Here is a 23,415-nt window from a genome sequence, read left to right as displayed (position 1 = left end):
TGTTATGGCCCTGAGTCTTGTTATGGTTACAACGTGGTTAACCCCAAAGATGGGGAAAGTGAGTGGAGATAGATAGTACTACAGTAGTGTAGTAAACAGTCAGATTGTCAACCAAAACAGAAGAATTTTCAAGCACTTGAGTAATTCCCCGACGGCTATTTACCTAATTCAGATGTCCCAACCAAAAAAAAAAGATAGGGGAATGAAAAAGAGCGAAAGCGAGAACAATTCTTGGTTTTCTTTTTTCCTTTTTTCCTTGCAATCATTTATTTTTGGGACCTGCAGTGTCGATCCAGATATACTGTTCTAGTCTCAATAGTCGCACCGCCACAGACACCAGCCGCATAAACTGTGGCTAACAAGCAAGGAGTGGCTGGTGGGAATTGTGGCGGTGTAGGCCCGAGTTACCCAATGCGGAAGGCACTATCGTCATCCAACATAGTCAACCCCATCTAGGTTCCCGTGGCCCCCGAAACGTGTCGTGATCTTCAAATGTTCACTTTTTGTCTTTGATTTTCCCCCAAGACCCGCTTGCCCTTACCCCTCTATTGAACCCCCAGCATGGATTATCCTTGATTCAACGGAGCGAACTTAGCGGAGTGCAGACTGTGCAGGACGTCACCTTCACCGTTTTGATTCTTGTTGCGTGTCTCAGATGGATCTGGAGATATACCCCGACCTCGGCAACAGTTAATCTGATATATCAATTGGATATCACCTCGGATCTACAAGGACAGAATCCCGCTGAAAGTCTAAAGGATGAATTCGTCATGGGATTATGGAACATATCGCATTTTGATATCTCCGAGTCTTCATTGGAAATTTGGCGCTTGGACAAACTCAATTTAGGCGTCATCAATCCATGATCTCAATGCATAGAAGCCCAAATCCGAACAAGAAATACCTCGATGACAGTTTATCGATTAGGTATTGTCCACTGCAGAATCAATACCACAGTTTGTGCAAGAAAAAGTAGCCTTTGAGCAAAGCAGCCAGGAATGGATACCTCAGATGCTCGAGCATCGTCTTATCATGGAAAGTCAACATGCGTAGTAGAAACTTGCCAATCGTGCTTTGCGGTGTTCCATCGGTGAGCATCATCCAATTCAACATGTCCTTCGTATGTGCAGCTGTCCGCTCTGCTCTTGCAAACATGTCCTCCTCAAAGCTTTTAATCTCGGCCTCAAGTTGATTACTCGGTGATAGTGAGCAGCTTGCGTTGAGTATCGCCTGAGAGAGCATCAATGCATCCTGCATGCCCAGATTGACCCCTTCGCCGGCAAAGGGGGTCATAAGATGAGCGGCATCACCAATCAATGTAACACCCGGGTGATTTTCCCATCTCCAACCAACCGGGAGCATGTAGAGTGAACGAGCCACAGTATCCTCTCCCTTGTCAACAAACTCAAGCAATTCCGGATGCCAGTCGTGAAACTCCTCCCTGATGGCATTTTTGATAGCTTCAGAGCTTTCAACGTCATAGGAGCAGTTCTCCATCCAATTTTCAGGTCGTTCACTCCAACAAGAGACATATAAGCTCCCATCTCCAATCTGCTGACTGAAAATTCCTCGGCGATCAGACAGAGAAAAAAGCGACCCTCGATTGGTATGTTCATAACATTTTGGCGCCGCCTCCTTTGCATTGGGGATATTGAACATATACCCACCAATTCCTGCATAGTTTGGAACTTGATCTGACACAAATTTACGAACTTTGCTCCAGGCACCATCAGCGCCGACTACCAAGTCAAATCCAGATTCAATGCCATGGTCAAAGATCAAGTTGTGGTTCTCGTCAATGGAGCGTAAGCGGCATCCCCATCGGATCATATCTGAAGGTATAGAGTCCAGGAGAATGGTGCGGAGGGCTTTCCGGTCGATTTCAGGACGGTCACGAGAGGAACCTTCGTCCCCACCGGAAAGATTGACATACTTTAGAAGCTTTTTGTCGCACAGAGTAATTGCTTCTCCGTCATACCGAACATTTTTCATGAATTCATCCCACAGATCTGCTTTTTTGAGGGCATTGAGACCTGTGTCGGGGTGCAGATCGAGTGTTCCGCCTTGGTTGCGAGAATTGCGGGACTCGTCTGATTCAAAGACGATGACTTTTAGATTGGATTTGTTGAGAAGCAGTCGGGCGAGGGTTAATCCGGCAGGTCCAGCACCTATAATTGCAACCTGGATTGGAGGCATGATAAACAGCAGAGGGGTTATTTGGCTGTCCGAGGAATCGTAAACAAAGGTGTGAATCGTGTGATACTATTTATCATGGCCCATGGGGTCGGTAATGCTTTTAAACTGCCCATTGCGGGCTGTCAATGGGACCTCGGGAACACAAATGTCCCGGAAAGCCCCCAAGGCTGACTATAAATTAGGCCGCGCAAGCTTGGAAACATTTGAATGCATAGCACGAATCGGACTTGATACTTGAGCGAATAAGCCGCTCCGAAATCCCCGAGTTTGAATTGTTTGTGGAACCGCGGAGCCTCGATCTGAAGCTTGGCACTCGGAGTCGGCGTATCGGGGTTGACTCTTCGGGGTTTTTTGAACCGTGGAATATTCAATGTTAGAGGATTAAGCTGGAAGTACAAAAATGCAGCTAATACTGACTACCATTCGGGTCATACAGCCTATTCCCAGCCTCATGTGAAGCCTTTCCTGTCATTTTTTTCTCTCTATTTTCATCACCTTCAATCCTCCAAATTTCGAAAAATCGCCCACATGTGCATATCCTTGCAAGTCATTTGAAACTTCTTTTCTATGATAAACTTTTCTAGTGAACTTGTTCGTCATTCGAGGTTGTGAGCAAGTCCTAATCATGCATGGATAGCTACATGGATGCCGAGGAGGATCAACCTTGAAGCTGTTTATTAGAAGTATATGTTCATTCTGGCTCATCGAAATTCAGAGTCATATTGAGAAGTGATCTCAAAAACATTTTGTGTTCATTATCGTCATTATGGTTGTTGGTTTGGGCTTAGAAGATTTATTTATTCAATGTTAGTATGGTTGCCCTTCGGCTATATTATTAGCTGACGGCTAATACCTGTCCTTATTGGGTTGAGCCATACAGCACCAGGTAGGGTATTGTAGCGCTTTGAAACCAGATAGAGACTATTTCGTGAGAGAGCTTCAGCCTGTGGGTAGCTGTTGCAGTTGCGCCAGGAAGTCCGTGTCTAGATCTCCATCGTAGAAACCTAGATTTTGAGCAAATGATGGCTCTTGTCTTGAGAATGGTTAGCAGGGAGATAATGTCGGAGAGATCGAATTGTAAATACCTGCTGGCAGGAAACGAGATGACCATTTCCTCAAACAAGGCATCGTATATTTCAGTATCCCCTGTTCTGGCGAGAGCGTGCGATGTTGGAAAGTCTGTGGATGCTGGGATGGTTGGTAGACCCATAACCGATGATGGTTCTTGGGGCCGGAAAGTAGTCAAGCTACTCGAATTGGGTAAATTCCCAATACCTGGTGCATGCCCTGGGCCGTCCAACCTCCCAGGTGGCTGACTTCTTGGTTCCATGAAGGGCAAGAGGGTTATGGTCTGCAAGTTATTACTCCAATCATAGCCATTTGTTTTTAGAGGGCAGAGAAAACTAGACGCGCGTAATTGAAGCTCTGCCTTTGCCGGGAAGTTTGAAGAGTCAAGACATTTTTGGCATTGAAGTGCAAAGCAGAGGGTGAGTGGCGAGGAGCCAACTGCGCCAGTTGTTTCACGATAATGATCAAGAATGTTGAGTATATACTGAATGGTGCTGGCATACAGGTCTGTGATCATTGAGGAGACTGAAATAAACCGGCGACATAGAGAAAGTGTCGTAAAAGCTGATGTAAGGTGGAGTATCAGAAGAGGAGGACTGGCATGATTTCGTCTGTCGTAGGAATGGCTGCCTGAGATGATACTTTGTTTTTGTCGTAAGTCGTCTAGGAGATCTCCAACGCGAGAGGCATCCAAGGGATGATATAATATTGGACACAAACTTTGCATGAGCTTCTGCACAAGGTTGAATATGCTCAATGCTCGCAGAGGTGTGGACGGTATCCTCCGTCCCGAGGCGTCCTCACCTGGACGAGATGGAGACCAAACGTCCCACTCCTCCAAATCATCTTCCTCCACCGGAGAACATGCTGACTGCTCTTCTGGGGAAAGACATGGTGTTCGATCTAGAAGGGCCGATAAAATATTATCAAGAAGAATACACCCGTTGAAGGTATGATTAAAGCGAGCCTTTCTTGACTCTGAAGGCAATGTGACCAGCATTCTCGTGGCTTGTCCAACAAGTGTCCATGCTTGACTGATGTTTCCCATGGCAATGTGGACCAGGACAAGAATCAATAAAGCCTGGATGTGACCTAGATCCAAGCTTTCCCACTGTGTCAATGCCTGCTGTTCAACGGCGAGCTGGAGAGAGAACAGGTGCGGGGCTCCAATATTGGTAGTTCCTTTCATGGCAGATGTATACGTGATCAAAGACCAAAGAACCATCCGAGATGAGGAGTCTCCAGAGGTATGGCCGTTACTCTGGTGCATAGCGCGTAGCACCGAGCGGCGTTCAAGTATAGGAAACCAGCAATGGGTGTAAGTGAAGTAAAATTCTACCAGGTCAGACGTGTTGTGTGGTATTTGCAGTTCGCTCAAGCTGTGTGATCTTCTTATTGGACTGGGTTGCTCCTGAATGGTCTCAGGTATGTTGGGTTCCGCAATCAAAGGCGCTGTATCATGATCATCCGGCGTCTCATCATGGTCCGGTGGCTCCACCGGCTCCCACTCCGGATCATCAAAACCACCATCTTCGGTTCCAGAGTTAAGTAACTGGGATATTTCGCGGTGAAGCTTCGATTTTCGCCAAACTGAAACCGATTGGTTTCCAAGCTTGCTCGTCAGAAAGTTGCCGTTGACCCGCAAATCCCGGAGCAGACCATGCATTGTAGTCTCGCTACTTGGAACATGTCTCAGCATTAAGCCCATGAATATCTCCAAGCTGCGTACATAGCCAGATGGAAGCCCCCGTCGACCCCCACCCGTCTCGTAGGTGCAGGTCCGGTTGGCATGGCTGCAGATAGAGCATACAGGCTGCTCTCCATCACATTTGGACTTGCGCCGACGGCACTGATCACAGGCGCGATAAATGCGCTGCCGCTTCAATGAACGCGGATTCGACATTCCGACGCATGTCAATGATAATTTTCACCATATAAACTGGTTAATTTGATGGCCGTTGATCCCGCGGGATCGAGCGTGGCGACGCCGACACAGTCATGTGATCGGCGCTGACTTTAACCGCGTTGTGGCATGCGACATTCAACGACGAACGCGATGGCAAGAATCCGATGTAATTTACACGCAGAAATCTGTCCCATTTGCAGGGGCTAATAAGATGACTTTTTCTTGAATAACAGCCGTCTGGATTTTACAAATATTGCCCCTTGGGATTTATCATTTACCACACCCCAACTTCAACCTCCCTTTTTTTGGCAGGTGAATGCAGATTCTTCAAACCTTGCCTTTGAACTCTTTTTTGAGAAGCATTCCATGCTCTATGAAGATTAGGTATTGAAATGAGCTCTATCTCTCGCTCCAATACTCCTGGGAAGCCTGAAACCCCCCTCTTGGGACCCGCAGATGAGGCGCTAAGCGACCACCCACACTATCATCCAAATGCCACACTTTTGCTTGTGGGATTCTTTGGTGCAGGCAAGAAAACACTGGGAATCATAGCTTCAGTTGCCTTGAGACGGCGTTTCATTGATTTCGACTTGTACTTCAAGCAAGAAGTTCAGTCCTCCCCGCAAGAGTTCATTGCTCGCAATGGACTGGCCCAATATCGAGAGATCGAGCTCAAGATATCGCGCGAGCTTCTTACAAAATATGATAAATATTGTGTTATCGTTGGACTAGGAGGATTTGCTAGTCGCCCTCAGCAGGTGTTGCTAGCCGAGTTTGCTCAGCAGCATCCTGTTGTATATGTGAGACGGGACGAACAAGACCTACGGCAATTTGTGACCACGAGCCCCGAAAAATTCGATCGAATATTTGAATTGGGTAATGAGTTTTTTGAGTCGTGCTCCAACTTCGACTTCTTCAATCTCACCCAGGGCCAACCAGACCAAGCATTACCCACCTACCTCAAACTCAAGGAAACGGAACGTCTGGTCGTGGCATTCTTACGTCGCATATTTGGAAATTCTATCCCCCAGATCTTCTCGGCAGAACCGTTTTCTGCAGCTCATACATTTTCCTTGCAAGTACCTCTATCATGGCTGGAAGAGACACGTCCAGACTTGAACTTTCTGGAATGCGGCGCCGATGCTATCGCTCTAGTACTATCGCCCCAGGACGTGCAGTCAACTAGACTGCCCGATAGGCTTTCGCGGCACATAGCGACTCTGCGGAAGCACTCTCGAGTTGCAATAATCATAGACATCTCTTCAATACCTTCCAAGTCGCTGGATCTTATGGCACAGGAGAAGATGTTGAAAATGACTCTTCGCCTTGCCCCTGATGCCTTAATCATATCAATTAATTGCCATGAGGGGCTTGTCAAAAGCTTGAGCTCCTCAAGAGGATTCACGAAAATCATAGCCGATTTCCATGAATTATCACCAGTGGGATCAAAACAGAACCGTCTCACGCCTTTGATTCTCCATGAACAGACTCGATCTTTGCGACTTGGTGCGATCCGCATCACAGGCGAATCCAAACTCCCAGAAGACAACCTTGAATGTATCTCATTTCTCAAGGAGGCAACTGCCGTTATGGATGTTCCTGTGATTGCGTACAACAAAGAACTGCCAGGTCGAACTTCGATTTGCTTGAATCCTATATTGTCACCGGTAGTACTGCCATCTACGCCATCAAGTGGGCTTACCGTGCAACAAGCACAGAAGGCAATGACATCATTCTTTCTATTGCCCAAGAAAAAGTTTACTATCTTTGGGCAGACTGTCAAGTACAGTCTCTCGCCTGAAATGCACCAGGCAGCATATGAACATTGCGGACTCCCACATACATACGATACCCTGCAGGCTAATGAAATCTCCGCTGTTCATGGGCTTTTGAATGACGAAGAGCGTGGTGGTGTTACCATATCCCTTCCCTTTAAATCCGCAATTTTGCCCTACATCGACGAGATCACTGAAGATGCTGATGATATGCAAGCTGTCAATACAGTTGTCATAGAGCCAAAGCAAAATTCAGACGGGTCACATATTACCGTCCGAAAGGGTTACAACACAGACCATATCGGAATTAGAGATTGTATCGACAAACATCTCTCGCCGGCCAACGCAGTGCGTGATGGAACCACGGCTCTGATTGTGGGTGCGGGCGGAATGGCCCGTGCTGCAATCTATGCTTGCTATGAGCTCGGCGTTCAACGGATCTTCATTTATAACCGCACCCCCGAAAATGCACAAAAGCTGGCCGACTATTGGAACGGGTGGGCTCAATCTAAGCCTGGGGTCAACTTGCAAGTTGGTATTATCAGGTCAGAGGAACCCTGGCCATCAGATCTTCGTCTACCAACTATTGTTGTGCCATGCATTCCGCCTTTTCAAATTGGCAGTGAACATCCGGTGGTGTTCAAAATTCCGGAGCATTGGCTTGAGAGTCGGACTGGTGGCGTATTTGTCGAGGTAAGTTTTTTTTTTTGATATCTATAATTTGAACTGGAGACTGATGCGGTCTAGGTTGCATATGGTCCTTTCAAAACACAATTGATGGAGCAGATGATTCCACGTGCAGCGAGAGGCTGGGTTGTTGTAAGTGGACTGTTGGTTCTGATTGAACAAGGTGTCGCCCAGTATGAGATATTTACGAAGAGACCTGCTCCTGTTCATATAATGCGGCGTGTCATTCAGGAACAATCCATTAAGTACGGATTTGTTCACCAATGATTCAAATTGAAAGACAATGATCGTTTTCAAGACAGGTTTTTTGGTTGTTTGCTTGAAACTCTCGTAGGTCCTACTTTAATCAAACTCCTGGAAGAGTGATAGCTATAAAAGGAGAAAAAGCAAAACAGAGAAAGTGCCACGTCAGTATCTAATTTCCAGAAGGATAATCATGAGCGCGCATAACATGCCAAATTTCCAAAAATGTTGTGATATTATTTACAGATAGTGTGGTATTAAGAAAACCGAAAAAAAACGATAACCAATCTGCTGTAATGATCAGCAGCAAGTAATAAATTTTGATTGACATAATTCAAGTATCATCGTTCACCTACTATTGAACTTCCTCTTCATGACCTGATGATATGGGCCACCTGGGCACTACATCCATCACCTGGGCAGAAACATAGCCAGGCGACACCTAGGTACCAATAAGATACCGAAGCCATTTCGATTCACTGCCGGCTAGTAGTTAATTTCCGTTCGAACAATCCAATCATTTGGAAATTAGACTTCAAAAGCGTCATTGAGATGTCAGCATTCGGATATGATTATGGCCGAGAGTGAGGCTAAGACTTTACCCTACCCGAGGTAATGAGGTACAACGACCTCTTTAAAAAGCAGTCAAACACGAGAAACAGTTCCAAAGTTGAGCACAAACCGAATTGATTAACACTACTTCAATCTACTATATAAGATGACTTATCAGCCCGCAATAATGACCGTGTCCCTCGGACGCGGCTGGTTGCACGATCTCGACTACAAGCTCGACCAAGCTGCCAAAGCGGGGTTCAAAGGCATCGAAGTCTTCTACGAGGACTTGGAATACGCCGCCCGTAAGATCTCTGGAAGCAAGACCTTCACCAATGAGCATATCTTGCAAGTATCCGAGCATGTCAACTCCGCTTGTCAAAGCAGAGGCCTGGAAATCATCGGCCTTCAGCCATTTCTGTTCTATGAAGGTCTCAAGGACCGGGAACAACATGCGAAGTTAATCGAGAAGATGAAGCTCTGGCTGAAGATCGCAAAGGCTCTCGGCACAACTACAATTCAAATCCCTGCCAATTTCCTCCCGGCAGAGCAGTTGACCGATGATTTCGATATGATCGCTGCTGACCTGCGCCAAGTGGCGGACATGGGAGCAGCGGCTGATCCCCCCGTGCGCTACGCATATGAGAATCTCTGCTGGAGCACACATGTCGATACCTGGGAGAAATTGTGGGACGTGGTCAAGCGCGTTGATCGACCCAACTTTGGCATGTGTCTTGACACTTTTAACATCGCCGGCCGGGTATGGGCGGATCCGGCTTCACCGACTGGCAAGACGCCCAATGCAGATGCCGATTTGAAGGCGTCGATTGAAAGATTAGTGAAGGAGGTTGATGTTGCGAAAGTTTTCTATATCCAGGTTGTTGATGCGGAACGTTTGGAATCCCCTCTTGTCGCTGGTCATCCGTTCCATGTGGAGGGTCAACCGGCGCGGATGAACTGGTCCCGAAATGCCAGAACATTTATGTATGAGGAGGATCGGGGAGCGTATATGCCAGTGGAAGATGTGACTAAGGCACTTATATTTGGGCTGGGATATAAAGGGTTTGTATCTATGGAGTTGTTTTCTCGAACCATGGCGGAAGAAGGAAAACATGTCCCTGATGAGCATGCAATGAGAGGCATTGCATCATGGAAGAAGCTGCAAGAGAGACTGAACTTGACTTAAATAGCAATATGGAAATCGAATGTGTTTACTAGATCTGAACACAACTGCCAATTTCAAAAATTTGCAACGGACCGCGCAGACAAAAAATGACAAAAGAACATTCCCGTTGGGTTTGTATCTACTAAGTTAAGTCAACCTTGGTAACTAGAAAATAAAGTGGAAAAAATGAGGAGACAGTAGTAATAGGGTGTTTACAAGAAGTCACTATGTACGTACATAGTGTTTATGATCAGTTAGTTCCACGCAGGTTTCTTTAGAGGGAGTGAAAATTGGCCAATTGCGATTGATCTCGGCATCATAGAGCGCGCGTAGCTCTCCAAATTTTCAAAAATGGTGTGGAATTATTAACAAGTAGTGTGGCAGAAGTCAAGTTTTTACCACCTTCATTAAATCTTCAATTTAAAGTTTGTATACTTAATAGGTACACCTAGAGAATTTCCATCTATACATCGATATCCTTGCCATCCAGCCAATCCTTCGATAACCTATACAAAAGATCATGCTTCTCTCCAGATGCAGTTCCAACATGACGTCTATGCCCAGGCATATCCTTAAATACACTGACGCCCATAGTGAGCTCCTGGCAGTACGCCAGACACTTATACCCTTCAGGGTACGAGTTCAGCTTCTCTTCATCCACTCGCGGAATCTTGTTCGGGTTGACAGGAAGCAACTTATCCTTCTCATACCAGTGCCGAACAAATCGAGCACCCCAGTGTCCATTGACCTTCTCAAAGCAGAACCAGAACCTGCAGTCCGCTTCGGCATCGACTTCGCAGCCGTCGATGGTGAACCGCTGAGTGATAGTCGCCTTCATCTTGGTGATTGCACGACTGCCGTCTGGTGTGATATCGGTCGTCACTCCGTGACAACGGTGCATGATGAAAGCGCCCTTGTCCATGCCGGCCTTTGAAGCGGTCATGAAATCCTTGTAGTGGACGCGGCCAGACCAGGTAGTATAAACATGGGCGTCCTCATGGAAAATTGATTCGAAGTTTTCCCATTCACAGGCGTCACTGGATTTACTGTGTCAGAAACATTGAACGAGATCCAGAAGAGGAACTGCATTACGTACCGGTAGCAAGGCCACCCTTCGGCTAGTTCACGGAGCTTGACCCGCTCGAGAACGAGGTTGTCCGGGCCATTGTTGCGGATAGCGTTTTCAGGCCAAGTACCCGCAGGAAGAGAATGTAAGTCGACCATCGTGTTTGTGTTGAATGGCTTTAAATGTTCTGAGTGAGAGGAAGTTGGTCTATATATGGATTCCAATCGCAAGGCCCAGATGTGGGGGACTTTGTCCGAGGACCGGATTATCCGGCATCGGCAAAGGTCACTACCGAACATTAAAAGGACGCATCGCCACCCCGCATCCAGAGGTGGGAGTGGATCCGGGGATAGCCTTCCAAGGTTGGTTACTCGAAAGTTGAGTCCTTTGACTAGTGCTGATTGAGCCCACCGACCGGTAAATTAGAGTCTGCGAAGTGCAGTCGTCTGAGTTGCAAGGTTGTATGATGTCAATTTGAATTTTAGTAGCACTCGCATATGCGCAGCCTTGGAAGAAGTAGTAATACAGAATTTAAATGACAATCCGGAGATATTTGATTTTGCGCTTGCTAGTACCTATTATTCGAAATGGATGTTCCCTCAAGTTTAGAAGTTGATTCCCTTGCTTTCCTCCGCCGCTTTCAAAAGAACATTCCACGCGCCATCCCGATCCAATTTTTGACAGACATCCTCTCCAGCCCATAAGCGCCATTGCTCCTCAATCTGATATCCAATAACATGCGTTCCTTCAACACAAGGCCATCCAAGCTGTTCTGCTAACTTAATCATCCGAGTTCTTCTCGGCTTAAAGCACATATCAAGCAACACACCCTTCTTTGGCCGCGAAAGGAAGTGCTTCATAATAGAAGCGACCGCAAGTTCAGATGGCGCCTTGGGCTCAAGATCCGGCACAGTGCCGACAATGTAGTAGGGACTCGGAAGCTTTTCCGCTTGGTCCATTGTCTTGACATGAATGATGTTCGGGATAGCCGGAAGCTTCTGAGAGTCTCGGATGAGATTCACCACCTCTTCATCGTCGCGGTTCAACACATAGATTGTCGGGCAGTGCAGGTGTTCTGTAAGTGCGTAGACAGCAGCACGACTCGCGCCACCAGCACCGATAATCAAGGCTGATGCGGGAGATGCTGCAGATGGTCTTTCTTCCTCTGAGCCTTTCTCCAAGAGACAGCCTTTGACTCCCCTCCAGTCGGTGTTGGTTCCGCAGAGTCGTCTCGGATTGCCATTCTTGTAGTAAACATTGTTGCATGCACCGATAATGGTTGCTAACTCATCTAGCTCAGAGAGGTGTCCCATTATGGTGTTCTTGTAGGGCATCGTAACGACTAAACCAGCCGTAGTGGGGTTTTTGGCCAGATTGACCAGCTCTTCTTCGGTCGGGCATTCGGTCGCATAGAATTTCCATGGAAGACCAAGTGACTTTGCGATGTAGTTGTGCATATTTGGTGCAATTGAATGGGTAACACCAACTCCAACAAGGTGGAGAGTCATCTCTTGTTGTTGCGACATGATTGCAATGCCAGTAGCTTTGGAGGTGTTGTGTCGGCCGAGACTATTGATATTTCTAGGCCTTCTGTCTTCCAAAGTTCAAACTGCAGAAAAAGGCGACTCTTTAATGCAAGGGAGATTTAAATCGAGGACGGAGTTGATCATATCCGACGTACCTAGAATATTTTGGGTCGATTTCCACTTGTCTTGTTGAGCGGCGAAATGAAGATTGAATCAAGGCTAAAGCCATATCCGACATAGCACACATCATTTAGATCGTGCCCAAATCAATATTGTATCGCAATTTACTACTATTCATATAAACCTTTGACCTCCTTGCTGTGACCATTGACAGCACTTAATTACTCACTTCAACTGTTGCAATTTCCACCAGCAAAATGGCCCAACAGAGTACTCCCATTGGAATCGAGTCGCCCCCGAACTTTCATATCTTTGGTTGTGGAATCTCATTCAGCATTTCGCCAGCCATCCACAATGCTGGCTTTAAGCATTATGACCTCCCTTTCACCTACGATATCCGCGAGTCACCAAGCATCGACGAAGTTGCAGGATTGATTTTGGACAAACAATTTGGCGGTGGAAGTGTGACCATGCCACACAAGCTGCATGTCCACAAATATTGCACTGATCAAACCGACACAGCCCGACTGATTGGAGCAATCAATACACTCGTGATCAAAGGCAGCGGCGATAGTCGTACTGTCACTGGTGACAACACCGATTGGTCTGGTCTGCACACTATTATCTCGGATTATTCGACAAAGACGAAGAAACAGCCAAATGTGGGACTAGTCATCGGAGCTGGAGGTGCTTCCAGAGCTGCCCTGTACGCAATGTACAGAGCAGGAATCCAGCATATCTATGTTGTCAATCGGACTGCGTCAGTAGCAGAACAAGTGAAGAAAGATTTCCAGCCTGTCTTCGACATTACCATACTGCCAGGCTTGGAAGAACTACCTCGCATGCCAGACGTCATCATTGGAACAATTCCTGCGTACGTCACAACTGAGGATCAATTTGGCGCAATTTTCGGATCGCAGGGCCTTTGCATTGACATGGCCTACAAGCCCAGACAGACGCCACTTCTGAATGTGGCACAGAGACACGAGAACTGGCAAACTGTCACGGGTGTTGAGGTACTTCTTTCTCAGGGATACGACCAGTTCCAGCTTTGGACTGGCCGCGAGGCGCCTAAGCAGCAGATGGTGGAGGCGGTTGCTGAGCATGAACGGAAGCAGGCCAAACAAGAAAAGGGCGAAGTTCTATAGAGAAGAGACAGGATCTAGAAGAGTTGGTTAGATTAGACAATTATAGACTTTTCTTGAATCCCATCATTAGATTTGCTTTCTGAACTTAAATTCAGCGCGGTGCAATCCTACTTTTATGTCTAGTAGGAAGGCGCTGTGGAAGATGCTGTCATAGCAGAAGGCACCTTCCCTCCCGCAATTGCAGATATGGCTCGTCCAACTCGAGATGCGAGATCACGCTTGGCTCTTTTTCGTGTCGATGTCTGATATCTTTCCCTGTCTTTGAGAGAACCAGGTGCAGCTGATGGCGCCTATCTCGATTCGACAAAATCACTCCTTTGCTCCTCCTCGCCCCCACAAAGGACCACCGACCAAACCAATTGAGACAAGCGCCCGTATTGACCCCATCATCTTCGTGGAGCTGTTTGTGGGCACTGTCGGAATATTCATTCTTTCTGTCCTAATTTGGAAGGCTGGGAATTTTATTCGCTCGTTTACTGAACACAAAGTGTTGGCAGAAGGGAAATCACCACTGACTCGATTCGCCAAGACATGGTATGGCTGGGTGACCCTCGAAACCCACGAAAGAAACAAACTGTTCTTCCGCAAATTATTTTCCAGGGTGCGAGAATGGACAGCCTGGGAGTCACCAAGAACGAATTATCAGTGGATATGGTGGGACCCAGGCCAGGAGATACTTCAGGCTCGACGCAAGGCTCGACGGACGAGATGGCTGCCAAAGTTCTTGATGAGCTATGAATCACCCCCCGCAGATGCCATCTGGAACCCGGGTCCGCCAGCAGAGTGTCACGGTGCGTTACTCGAAGCCTCCGCGCCCGATCAGGTCTCGTTGGCAGAACTAGCGAGGGTTTCAGTGGAGGAGAATATCAATCCGTTTCCACAGAAGCCCCAAAGGATGCACGATAAAAAAGAGAGCATGGTTTTGTCAATACCAGCGGAAGCACACAGGAAAAGCCACTCAAGATTCAGCGCTGGCACATCAGAGGAAATAATGGAAGGCATTGTTTGGTGTGACGCAAGGACAAATATTCACTCATCGACCACGTCAATTGACGGCGAACGTTGCTCCAACTTGAAGGAAGAATTTATTGCAAGGCGACAGAAGTCTCAACGGAGAGGTTCGAGTCGCAATGAAGGCGCCTGGCACTTAGTACAATTTGATGGTCCCGGTGGGCATAGCACAGCCAAATCTCCTTCAGCTTCACACAAAGTAGATGAGGCCCCAAGAGACCGTCCACGCCAGACAGGACCTACAATCCGTCGAATGCATCACCGGAGACATCAGATATGGGCTGCAAAGATGCAAGTCAAGGCTGCGAAATCTTTATTGCGAGATTTGCGAGACTCTTCTGGTCCTCCCGGAACACCCATAACCGAGCTATTGGCTAGTCTGATCTCAGAGGATGGTTTCTCGGACAACGCATCAGAGGACCAGGCAATGAAAGGAAGTCAGCGCCTAAAAAAATCAATTGGTAGGCTTTCGATGGCTTTTCGACCGAATATTGCGAAAAAGAGATTTTCGTTTTCTGATGACAACCCTGTCAATGGAATGAAGCCTGTCTACCATACCGTACCTTCACGGCTAAACCCAATACTCGAGATACCGCAGGATCCAGGGAATGGGTGGCACTCTGTGCGTGACTTGCAGACTGCCTCTACCAGACACAACATTTTTGACGTTTGGGAAGATCAAGACAGCCCCCATTCAAAACACCCAGAACATCGAATGTCGCAGTACCGAGGTTTGGCAGATAGCAGCATAGCTCTCGACGACCTGAGTGACTGGGAGCTGAGGCTCATAGATAAGCTGAATCGAAAACTTACGTGGGTCTTCAACGAAACCATACCTGGTCAAAAGCCGTACCATTTTACTTTGCTTGCAAATCATTGGTTGAACCGTGAGACTTGGGTAGTGGTCGACCCCGTCTCAAGAGTCTCGACTGATGCACGAAGAATCCACGGTGACCCGCGATTTAACGTTCCTTACCTGGAGCCAGACCTAAAGCCAAAGCCGAAGTACCCTGATGTTGTGCGAAAGAGGGCACAATTACCTCGAATTGATTACTGGCGTGCTGAGATCAATCGACAAAGAAGGGTTTCGGGAATTCGGGATGTGATACGCCCAGTGGATTTATATGAGGACTCTGCCGAAGAGCCACCAGATGGGCATATTGACCCCGCTTGCTGGATCTTGCCAAAGCCCCCACAGGGATTCGAGATGTCAACCAAGCAAAAGAACGCATGGTACGAAGGAGGGGCAGGATGGCAGGAACAGCTTGATGAGTGGCAGAGGGTTCGTCGTGGATATCGTCTTCGTAAAGCCATATTTGAAGGCCGGGTCAACCGGAATCGAGTGAAAGAGGTCGCCTCAAATATCAACAAATATTGTCGCCGTGCATCGCTGAAAGTGATCGTCCGGGAAGTTGAGAAAAAACCAAGCCTGACCTAAAAAACCATGCCTTGTGCGTTCGTCTCTTGTATATAAGATATGGCATGAGAACTCTTCTTGTTTGATATCGTTACCTACCACGACCGATTTTCCTATCCATAGAAATGCCCCGATGGACTGAATTGATGCTGAAGTGACACCTTTTTGAATGATGATTGAAATTGTGAAGAAAAAAAGATCTAAGCGCTGGGTAATAGAACATATGTAAATGACGGCATCCTCTGTCAGAGCGGCCGCGTTTTCGCAATTGCCAAAAACTCCGGAAATCCTCCCAATGTTGTGAGCCCGGGCCAGCCATCGAATGCAATAATAGCGGCAGAGCGTCGGTGTATAATACAGATCTGATGCAGGTTCCCGTATTGGCGAGCCGTAGAGGGTGTGTCCGTTGTAAAAAGTAGGGAGATCGCATCGACGATAACTTAGAATCCAGGAGGGTTCACACGCTGGCTGACACGAGTCCACTTGGGCAGCTCTGAATTGAGGCATAAGTATTAGTACTTCCCATAAAACCCCCATAAGAAAAACCCGAACTCTCAGTTCAGAAGTTGACATACTGTGAATGCTCTTCCGGTAGCTCTTCTCCTTCTTGTCGAAAAGAGTGTACTTGTCTTTGGGCAACATCTCTTCCTCACGGGGCATCTCCTTGTACCACCGCTCAACAGCCTTCATGTTCTCGCCATTGCGGGCAAGAGCAGCACTGACAGTATCGACGACGCGGTCCACGGCGCGCAAGCGCTTGCGCTGTCGGGCCTTCTGGGGCGAGGAGAGGCGCCACGGGGTCTTCCTGTAATTCGAAAGAGGGCGATATTAGTTTCTATGATATCACGGATTGAATCGGATGTGTATCATACCAGAGAAGACCTCCAAATAGGGATTGGGTGGGCTTGAACATGTTGAGGTGATGATGCTGAGAAATATGAGAATCGGCGAAAATCGTGCTCGAAGTCGGAGTTGCAATTGGTCCGTGCGGTCGGGAGTATACTTGTAGCGACAACATCGACTTTCAACAATTGAGAGCGGATTACTCTTTATATCTAGTAATTAATTGAGGGAGGACATACTTGATCTAGCTAGTAATATCCCCAGTGCTTTTTCTCACATATCAAAGATCGTAGGTGCGTAGCTGTTGAGCCAAAAGTTTCATAGTTTACCCCGGCTTCAGTCATGTGATCCTGATGGATAAACGTATTTTGCCGAAACATGTTTTCCTCTCCCTGTTTAATCCTGTTCGAGTTGGCCAAACAAGACGTTTGTTTGATCTACAACTCGCGTGGTTCCTCGCCTGTCTGCGTCCAGTTTATGGATTTTCTATAAAGTCGCGTCCTTCCATTCGAAATCATGGACTCCGGCGCGACGGGCGATTCTCCGTCCCTCCCTTGGCGGATATGTTCAAACATGACTATGTGGGGTGTGGCCGGATTATGTCGCGCATTCTTGTCGGGCTTGTGTAATGCTGATGTGCATGGCGCTGAGGCTTTCACGGAGTTGTTAGATTCGAGGCGAGATCCATCGCAACGGACAAAAGGATTAATCACCGGTACTTTCCCCATCATTCTATTTGGTTTGAAATGCGCGCAGTTGCTAATTATCTTTTTCCTCGCTTTAGTATCAAATCATATTAGTGTGTACGTAACGATTCAATAACCTCGGCGACGAAGTTCATCCCTATACAATTTCGGCGCACGAAGATAGCTGACACAGCGTCGGACTTAACAGGATGGATGATCCGTTGTTGTGGGGATTACTCCCAGCTCGATTCTGGAATAAACGGTGGTCTTTTGGTAGTCATGATATCTGTTTCCAAACCAGGTGCGTTAGGATAGCGGAATATTGCCCAGCTGGTCATTCGTTGCTGACCGAACAAACTCTTCAGGCCGCTATCGTTATTCTTTACCATGGGACAAGTCTTACCAACACACCGATCTGCCCATTCGCAATTCGGTGGACTTGGCCAACCGGCAATCACGCAGGCGATTAGATTGCTGTCCAAGGGACCCTTTGCTGTCGATCATCACCGCGCTACCCCGGAACTCCAGCAGTTCAGCCTCCAGAACGTCTGTGTCGACCCTTTCTCGGAACTTTCCGTCGCTTATACCACCAACGGTGAAGATGCACACCTAGCGCCTTCCGCATACTCTTGCAATGCCCATTCCTGGGTTCATATTTTCCCCGAAGGCAAGATCCACCAAGCTCCGCGCAAGACCATGCGTTACTTTAAATGGGGCGTGGCACGACTTATTCTGGAGGCAAACGAGTGCCCGGATGTGGTCCCAATGTGGATTGAGGGAATCGATGATATCATGCATGAAAGTCGAGAGTTTCCCCGATTTCTGCCGAGGCCGGGCAAGAAAGTGGATGTGACTTTTGGCTCCAAAGTTGACTCTGAAGCTGTGTTTGGAGATATGAGATCGCGCTGGCAGAAATTAAAATCGAAGGTGGAAGCCTCAGATGCCCAGTCTCAAAACCTTCCCGTGGGTGTCCTGAGTGACGCGCTACTGAACAACAAGGAAGCTGTGGAGTTGCGCAAGGAAGTTACATTGAAGATCCGCAACCTTGTGCTTGACGTGCGAAGGTCTCGCGGTTTGCCAGACGAAGATCCCAAAGAGGGACTTGTGGAGACATGGCTTGAGGAAGGCCCGAAGCGTGAAGGGCATATGAAAGATGATTCGTGGGTCCGAGATATCTGATCCAAAACTGTGTATCAATATGTAAATAGTGTACAAGATTCAATAAATGGGAAATTTAGAACTGCATTCTTGGGTTTAATTATTGGAAATTTCCAACTCCCAACTGAACTCGCCCGATACCTACCACAAATGCAACATTCTTCCCAGTTGACGACTGGTTCAACACAAGTTGAGCAATTGATGGAATCTACTATGTATACTACTAGTAGTATATCAATATGTACATATCAAAATTTCCAATGGTGATTTTTGAATTGATGTTCATTTGTTGTCAATATATTCCAAGAACATTGTACACATGCATCCACGACAGGTAGGTAACTCCCACTAAGACCCCAGTTTCCCGAGGCCTTCACTGGAGCTGAAACATCAATGCCTATTGAATGCCTATATGCTCTTGTGTGCAAGAAGCGAGCTCTCTTATGAGTCATTGAGAGTCATTTTACATCTAGTTGAAGGGTGGGGCGAGAACGATAGGGCGATAAGTCGATAATGATAATACGATAACGATAAGCCGATAAGGAGTTTCTTAGTATAAAGTCGCCAATTCACTTTCACCTCCGCATTCACTTTCCAAGAAACAACTCAAACAACTCCAACCTTGGAACCTTCAGAACCTTGCCCTCATGCCCAAAAAGCACAGAACCTCACTGAAGTACCCAAAACCGGAAAATTCACCGCATCACACGCTCGCATCGTCAAGGGCCAATAACAATGGTCGGTTTCAAAGTATCGGGACGAGGGTTCCGCAAGCTTCTGCGGAGACATCTGTTAACGCCTTAATTGATCATTTACGTCGCACCCAAGTTCAACCCTCCTCGGAGAATCTTTCCTCTGCCTTCCATCGTTCTTCCGCCCCTCAAAGCTCTGTGCCACCAGCTTTGCGCGACATTCTCGAGCTCCCCGATCCGTCCCAACCGGACCCTCGACCTAACAGATCTCAGACTCCGATTGGAGTACGCCCAGTTCGCAGAGTCCCTGGTCCCCCGCCACCGAGAAGTTGGACAACTAGGAGTACGAGTGGATCTCAGGACGGTTCGATCAACGACGAGCCCGATATGGAGACACCCGCCCATAAACAAACTCACCACCTGGATAGGCTGCCCGGGGCTATTTTCCCCAAACAACCCAGTCTCCAGCATACCGTCATGGTCCAAATGGCCAAACATTGGCATTCACAAGTCGAATATGATGGAATGTTTTTATCCCAGCTGCCCAACCATATCAAAGTGGCCATGCTCAGTTATGTGGCTAAATTCGGCTCTGAAGAGTCGCTTGGTTCCACGAAAGGACTCACTCTACTCTTCCCAACAGAGACAGAATATGCGGCATTTGAAGCAGCTCAGTCTGTCAACGACTCCATTAACTCCCATTGTCACGATGGGATCGAACGACTAGACCTGGGTCTTGCCATAGGTAATGGGTTGACCTTTAAGAAGCTTCGGAAAATATTGCAAATCTATGCAATTGCTCCTACTTCCACTTCGTCTGAGAGTGCAGCCCCGGATTACGTACCAGATTCCTGGGACGAAACTGAAACCGAAGCCGAAGAAAGTTCGATTCCTCAATTCATGCCCCAACCACACCGCTTCAACAACCTCAAATACATCTCCTTTGCGCATCCAATAAAAGCCGCGGCTAATTGGACCGACCTTGTGGACCTACTCCCAAACCTACCAAAGATTACTCATCTGTCTTTGGCATATTGGCCCTTTCCAACTTGGCATCCCGTCAAAATGATGCCAGATGAAATCAAACGCTCCGACGCTGCAACATACGAGGCCGCAGCGATCATCCGCCGACTCTCTCGCAGTACCCTTCGTCTGAAATGGCTTGATCTGCAAGGATGCACTGACTGGCTCCGTCTACTAAGTACTTGGACGGAACACCATCCGGGCCTTGGCGACGATGTGGTCTATGGCCCTGAGTGGAACACTTCCTGGCGAAACGTGGTCTCGCTCAACCTCACGCCTGGCTGCAAACCTGAAACTCCAAATGCTTTGGCCAAGTACGTTTCGGGAGCTGTAATCCCGATTTCGCTCGAGCCAATCTTCCGCGAATTCCAGTGGGCTGTCAGCAAATACCACTATGCCGTAACCAGGGCTGTGTCTGTGCAACAGTCCGTTCGCAGATACCGAGTGAAGCATCGTGGGAGTGCAGTGCATGTTGAAACTGGGGGAAAGGAGCTGTATAGGCTGCAGGCCATTCTGAGGAGCATACGTCTACCTCCCCCAAGATATCGGTGACGTATGGCCCTCAGCCCATACTTATTGAGCCATCCATAAATGGATGGCGATGCCTCATGACAATATCTAGTAGTTTACAGACATAGCGCGAGACAATTGACAGCTTTTGTATCAACAGAAAAAGCGAATGTATCAATATAGTAATGTATGAATAAAATAAATTTCTGTGCTCATTCTTATTTTTTTGTTCCATATAACTGTACAATGGTATCATAGCATAAAACCTTCTTCTCGCAACCATATTTTATCAACATCGACTATTTCTTGCCCCGATTAAATGTCTTCAAAGGATCAACTCTTCCACCTGAAGGCTTCCTGCCTCCCTTGCCCTTACCGGCTTTCCGGTTGTGATCTCTAGCCTTGCGAATACGGTTCACAGTTGTCTTTCTGAATCCAACATATCCAACTTCCTCTTTCGAAATGCCCTTGCGTCCCTTGGCAGGCATCAAATACTCTGGCACGTGCTTCAAATGAGCCTGTACACGAGCCGCCCGCAGTTCGCCATCGTGACGTAGCTGGCGGAGTTCGTCTGGGTTCTCTTCGAAATGACGCTTCAACTTCTCACTCTTGATAAGCTCTTGACGAATCTCGCGCGCACGGGCTTCCTGCACGGCAAGTCGAGTAATAGCGCGCAGGGCGTCGGTCATACGGTAGCGGAAGGCATCAACCTGCTGCATTTCAAAGTGATAAGGTCGGACCTCGTGGCCCATCTTGCCTTGGCGCTTAACAATCTTGGCGAGGACGGGCTCATCCTTCCTGGCACTGCTGATTGAAGTAGGCTTATGCTTGCCATACTGCTCCAGTGGGATAACGAAAGAGAGGGCCATGCCGGCCTTTCCAGCACGGCCTGTACGTCCAATGCGGTGGGTATAAGATTTTGCGGTGGAGGGGAGATCGAAGTTGAGGACACAGGCGACATTCTGGAAGTCGATACCACGAGAGATGCCGTAGTCCTTTTCCTTGCCGGTCATCTTGCGGCGCTTCTCGGGTCGAGCCTTTTTGTTGGTGGATGCTTCCTCCTCCTCATCTTCACTGGAACCGATTTCCTCCTTCTCTTCCTTCTCCTCCTTCTCCTCTGCCTCGTCGTCCTCAATAATTTCGGGGATCTTCTTTGATTTGGCGGCTCCCATAATTTCTTGGTCGTCGGCGGCGATGATAATATCGTAAACGCCCTTGTTGAACTCTTCGACGACGTGTACTCGGGAGTTGATGGGAAGCTCTGAGTTAAGTACACAGCTCTTGATACCGAACTGCTCAAGGAAAAGCTTTACACGGTAGCATCGGTCCACATCGTGCACGAAAATGATGACCTTGCCCTTAACCAGCTGCAGCTTAAAGATAACGTATGTGAGAAGGAACTTCTCGTCTTCGGCACACCTGTCGCATTTTCGTTAGTATGTCAAATAATAAACAAGAAACATTCTGAGCGGAAAGCTTACTTGACAACAAACTGGCTCACTTCGGCGCCCTTCTCTTCCTTATCTTCGAGCTTCAGGATCACTGGGCTACGGCAGAACAAACTCTTCAAGGCATCGACTTCGGAGGTAAGTGTAGCACTCATCAGGGAAGTCTGCACTCCACGGGGAATGGCCTTCGAAAGAGCGTTGATGTCCTCGTCGTATCCGTATGACAGAACCAAATCGGCTTCATCGATCACCAGATGTGTAAGCTTCTCAAGCGACAGGGCCGAGTTGTTGACATTGGCGAGAACTCGGGTTGGTGTAGAGATGATAATATCGGGGAAATCGGCGAGCATAGTCCGCTGCACGGCATCGGAGACTTTCTGGGTCAAGTTGATGGACCGGACATCCTTTCCGCAGAAAACGGTGAAGGAGGTAATAACTTTTTGGACCTGCTCGGCCAACTCGCGGGTGGGAACAAGAATAAGACCAGTGGTCGCTTTCAATGTGGGGTCAATCTGTTTTCAAATAATCAGTCACTTGACTCAATCGCCGCGGGGATCTGATTCGACTAACAGATTTTTGTTGGAGGATGGCTTGGAGGACAGGAAGAACATAGGCAGCGGTTTTGCCGGAACCAGTCTTTGCGCGGGCTGATGTCTGTTAGTAAAAGTTTCCAAGGCCATATTAGAAGTCCAGAACCACTCACCAAGAATATCCTTTCCTTCGAGGGCCAGCGGAATGGCCTTGGCCTGCACGAGAGTAGGCTTGGAGAACTTTTCTTTGATCAGGGCCTGGCGCAGTCGCGGGTCCAGACCAAGGGCTTCGAAATCAAATTCCTGCTCATCTTTACCCGTAGGCTCAGGAGAGGGAACGTCGTTGGCATCAAGTTTGCGCTTCATTTTGTTTGATATGCTGTTTGAACGCCAGAAAGAAAGACCTTAATTTGCTTCAATTGGGAAATTTCGGCGGGCGGTGAGATTTTCCAGGCTTTTTTTCCAGGCGGTCAAAGATTTTATCATTTAAATGCTGACTCAACAAGCCGTTGTCCCAATGCGGAAAAATCGCAACACGGAAACAATTTCTCTTGGAAATGAGGTTTTAGATCTCTATTTTTCCCCCCCATTTTATTAAGAGAAACACTTTTCAATTTAACAATAGGATACTTTTAGTCTTTTCTA

At 47.6% G+C, this 23,415-nt stretch overlaps 12 protein-coding genes across 12 annotated transcripts; 6 read left to right on the top strand and 6 right to left on the bottom strand.

Annotated features, from left to right (window-relative positions):
- Positions 1-945: 945 nt before the first annotated feature.
- N7466_007582 (FAD-dependent oxidoreductase) lies at positions 946-2,196 on the bottom strand (the record flags this gene model as incomplete). Its single annotated transcript, XM_057166971.1, has 1 exon — positions 946-2,196. One exon carries the CDS (start codon positions 2,194-2,196, stop codon positions 946-948), a length of 1,251 nt encoding a protein of 416 aa, XP_057020012.1.
- A 939-nt stretch (positions 2,197-3,135) lies between these two features.
- Positions 3,136-5,167, bottom strand: N7466_007581 (Zn(II)2Cys6 transcription factor; the record flags this gene model as incomplete). The annotated part of the gene is made up of 2 exons (XM_057166970.1): positions 3,136-3,229; positions 3,282-5,167. The coding sequence occupies 2 exons, from the start codon at positions 5,165-5,167 to the stop codon at positions 3,136-3,138; spliced, it is 1,980 nt and encodes a 659-aa protein (XP_057020011.1).
- Positions 5,168-5,562: 395 nt separating this feature from the next.
- On the top strand, positions 5,563-7,656 carry N7466_007580 (putative pentafunctional AROM polypeptide; the record flags this gene model as incomplete). The annotated part of the gene is made up of 1 exon (XM_057166969.1): positions 5,563-7,656. The coding sequence occupies one exon, from the start codon at positions 5,563-5,565 to the stop codon at positions 7,654-7,656; it is 2,094 nt and encodes a 697-aa protein (XP_057020010.1).
- Positions 7,657-8,614: 958 nt separating this feature from the next.
- On the top strand, positions 8,615-9,613 carry N7466_007579 (sugar phosphate isomerase/epimerase family protein; the record flags this gene model as incomplete). The annotated part of the gene is made up of 1 exon (XM_057166968.1): positions 8,615-9,613. The coding sequence occupies one exon, from the start codon at positions 8,615-8,617 to the stop codon at positions 9,611-9,613; it is 999 nt and encodes a 332-aa protein (XP_057020009.1).
- Positions 9,614-10,055: 442 nt separating this feature from the next.
- On the bottom strand, positions 10,056-10,816 carry N7466_007578 (putative pathogenesis associated protein Pep2; the record flags this gene model as incomplete). Its single annotated transcript, XM_057166967.1, has 2 exons — positions 10,056-10,629; positions 10,689-10,816. The coding sequence occupies 2 exons, from the start codon at positions 10,814-10,816 to the stop codon at positions 10,056-10,058; spliced, it is 702 nt and encodes a 233-aa protein (XP_057020008.1).
- Positions 10,817-11,263: 447 nt separating this feature from the next.
- On the bottom strand, positions 11,264-12,184 carry N7466_007577 (shikimate dehydrogenase family protein; the record flags this gene model as incomplete). The annotated part of the gene is made up of 1 exon (XM_057166966.1): positions 11,264-12,184. One exon carries the CDS (start codon positions 12,182-12,184, stop codon positions 11,264-11,266), a length of 921 nt encoding a protein of 306 aa, XP_057020007.1.
- A 377-nt stretch (positions 12,185-12,561) lies between these two features.
- On the top strand, positions 12,562-13,452 carry N7466_007576 (shikimate dehydrogenase family protein; the record flags this gene model as incomplete). The annotated part of the gene is made up of 1 exon (XM_057166965.1): positions 12,562-13,452. The coding sequence occupies one exon, from the start codon at positions 12,562-12,564 to the stop codon at positions 13,450-13,452; it is 891 nt and encodes a 296-aa protein (XP_057020006.1).
- A 283-nt stretch (positions 13,453-13,735) lies between these two features.
- On the top strand, positions 13,736-15,901 carry N7466_007575 (uncharacterized protein; the record flags this gene model as incomplete). The annotated part of the gene is made up of 1 exon (XM_057166964.1): positions 13,736-15,901. The coding sequence occupies one exon, from the start codon at positions 13,736-13,738 to the stop codon at positions 15,899-15,901; it is 2,166 nt and encodes a 721-aa protein (XP_057020005.1).
- Positions 15,902-16,320: 419 nt separating this feature from the next.
- N7466_007574 (mitochondrial 54S ribosomal protein mL60) lies at positions 16,321-16,793 on the bottom strand (the record flags this gene model as incomplete). The annotated part of the gene is made up of 3 exons (XM_057166963.1): positions 16,321-16,373; positions 16,456-16,685; positions 16,753-16,793. 3 exons carry the CDS (start codon positions 16,791-16,793, stop codon positions 16,321-16,323), a joined length of 324 nt encoding a protein of 107 aa, XP_057020004.1.
- A 446-nt stretch (positions 16,794-17,239) lies between these two features.
- N7466_007573 (tafazzin) lies at positions 17,240-18,588 on the top strand (the record flags this gene model as incomplete). The annotated part of the gene is made up of 3 exons (XM_057166962.1): positions 17,240-17,526; positions 17,618-17,710; positions 17,775-18,588. 3 exons carry the CDS (start codon positions 17,240-17,242, stop codon positions 18,586-18,588), a joined length of 1,194 nt encoding a protein of 397 aa, XP_057020003.1.
- Positions 18,589-19,214: 626 nt separating this feature from the next.
- Positions 19,215-20,834, top strand: N7466_007572 (uncharacterized protein; the record flags this gene model as incomplete). Its single annotated transcript, XM_057166961.1, has 1 exon — positions 19,215-20,834. One exon carries the CDS (start codon positions 19,215-19,217, stop codon positions 20,832-20,834), a length of 1,620 nt encoding a protein of 539 aa, XP_057020002.1.
- Positions 20,835-21,091: 257 nt separating this feature from the next.
- dbp9 (ATP-dependent DNA/RNA helicase) lies at positions 21,092-23,136 on the bottom strand (the record flags this gene model as incomplete). The annotated part of the gene is made up of 4 exons (XM_057166960.1): positions 21,092-22,211; positions 22,274-22,752; positions 22,811-22,887; positions 22,944-23,136. The coding sequence occupies 4 exons, from the start codon at positions 23,134-23,136 to the stop codon at positions 21,092-21,094; spliced, it is 1,869 nt and encodes a 622-aa protein (XP_057020001.1).
- Positions 23,137-23,415: the final 279 nt, after the last annotated feature.

This window comes from Penicillium verhagenii (genome assembly GCF_028828195.1).
Source record: "Penicillium verhagenii strain IBT 33310 chromosome Unknown utg000007l_segment0_segment0, whole genome shotgun sequence".
Lineage (NCBI taxonomy): Eukaryota > Fungi > Ascomycota > Eurotiomycetes > Eurotiales > Aspergillaceae > Penicillium > Penicillium verhagenii.
This window is presented reverse-complemented; position numbering and strand designations above follow the sequence as displayed.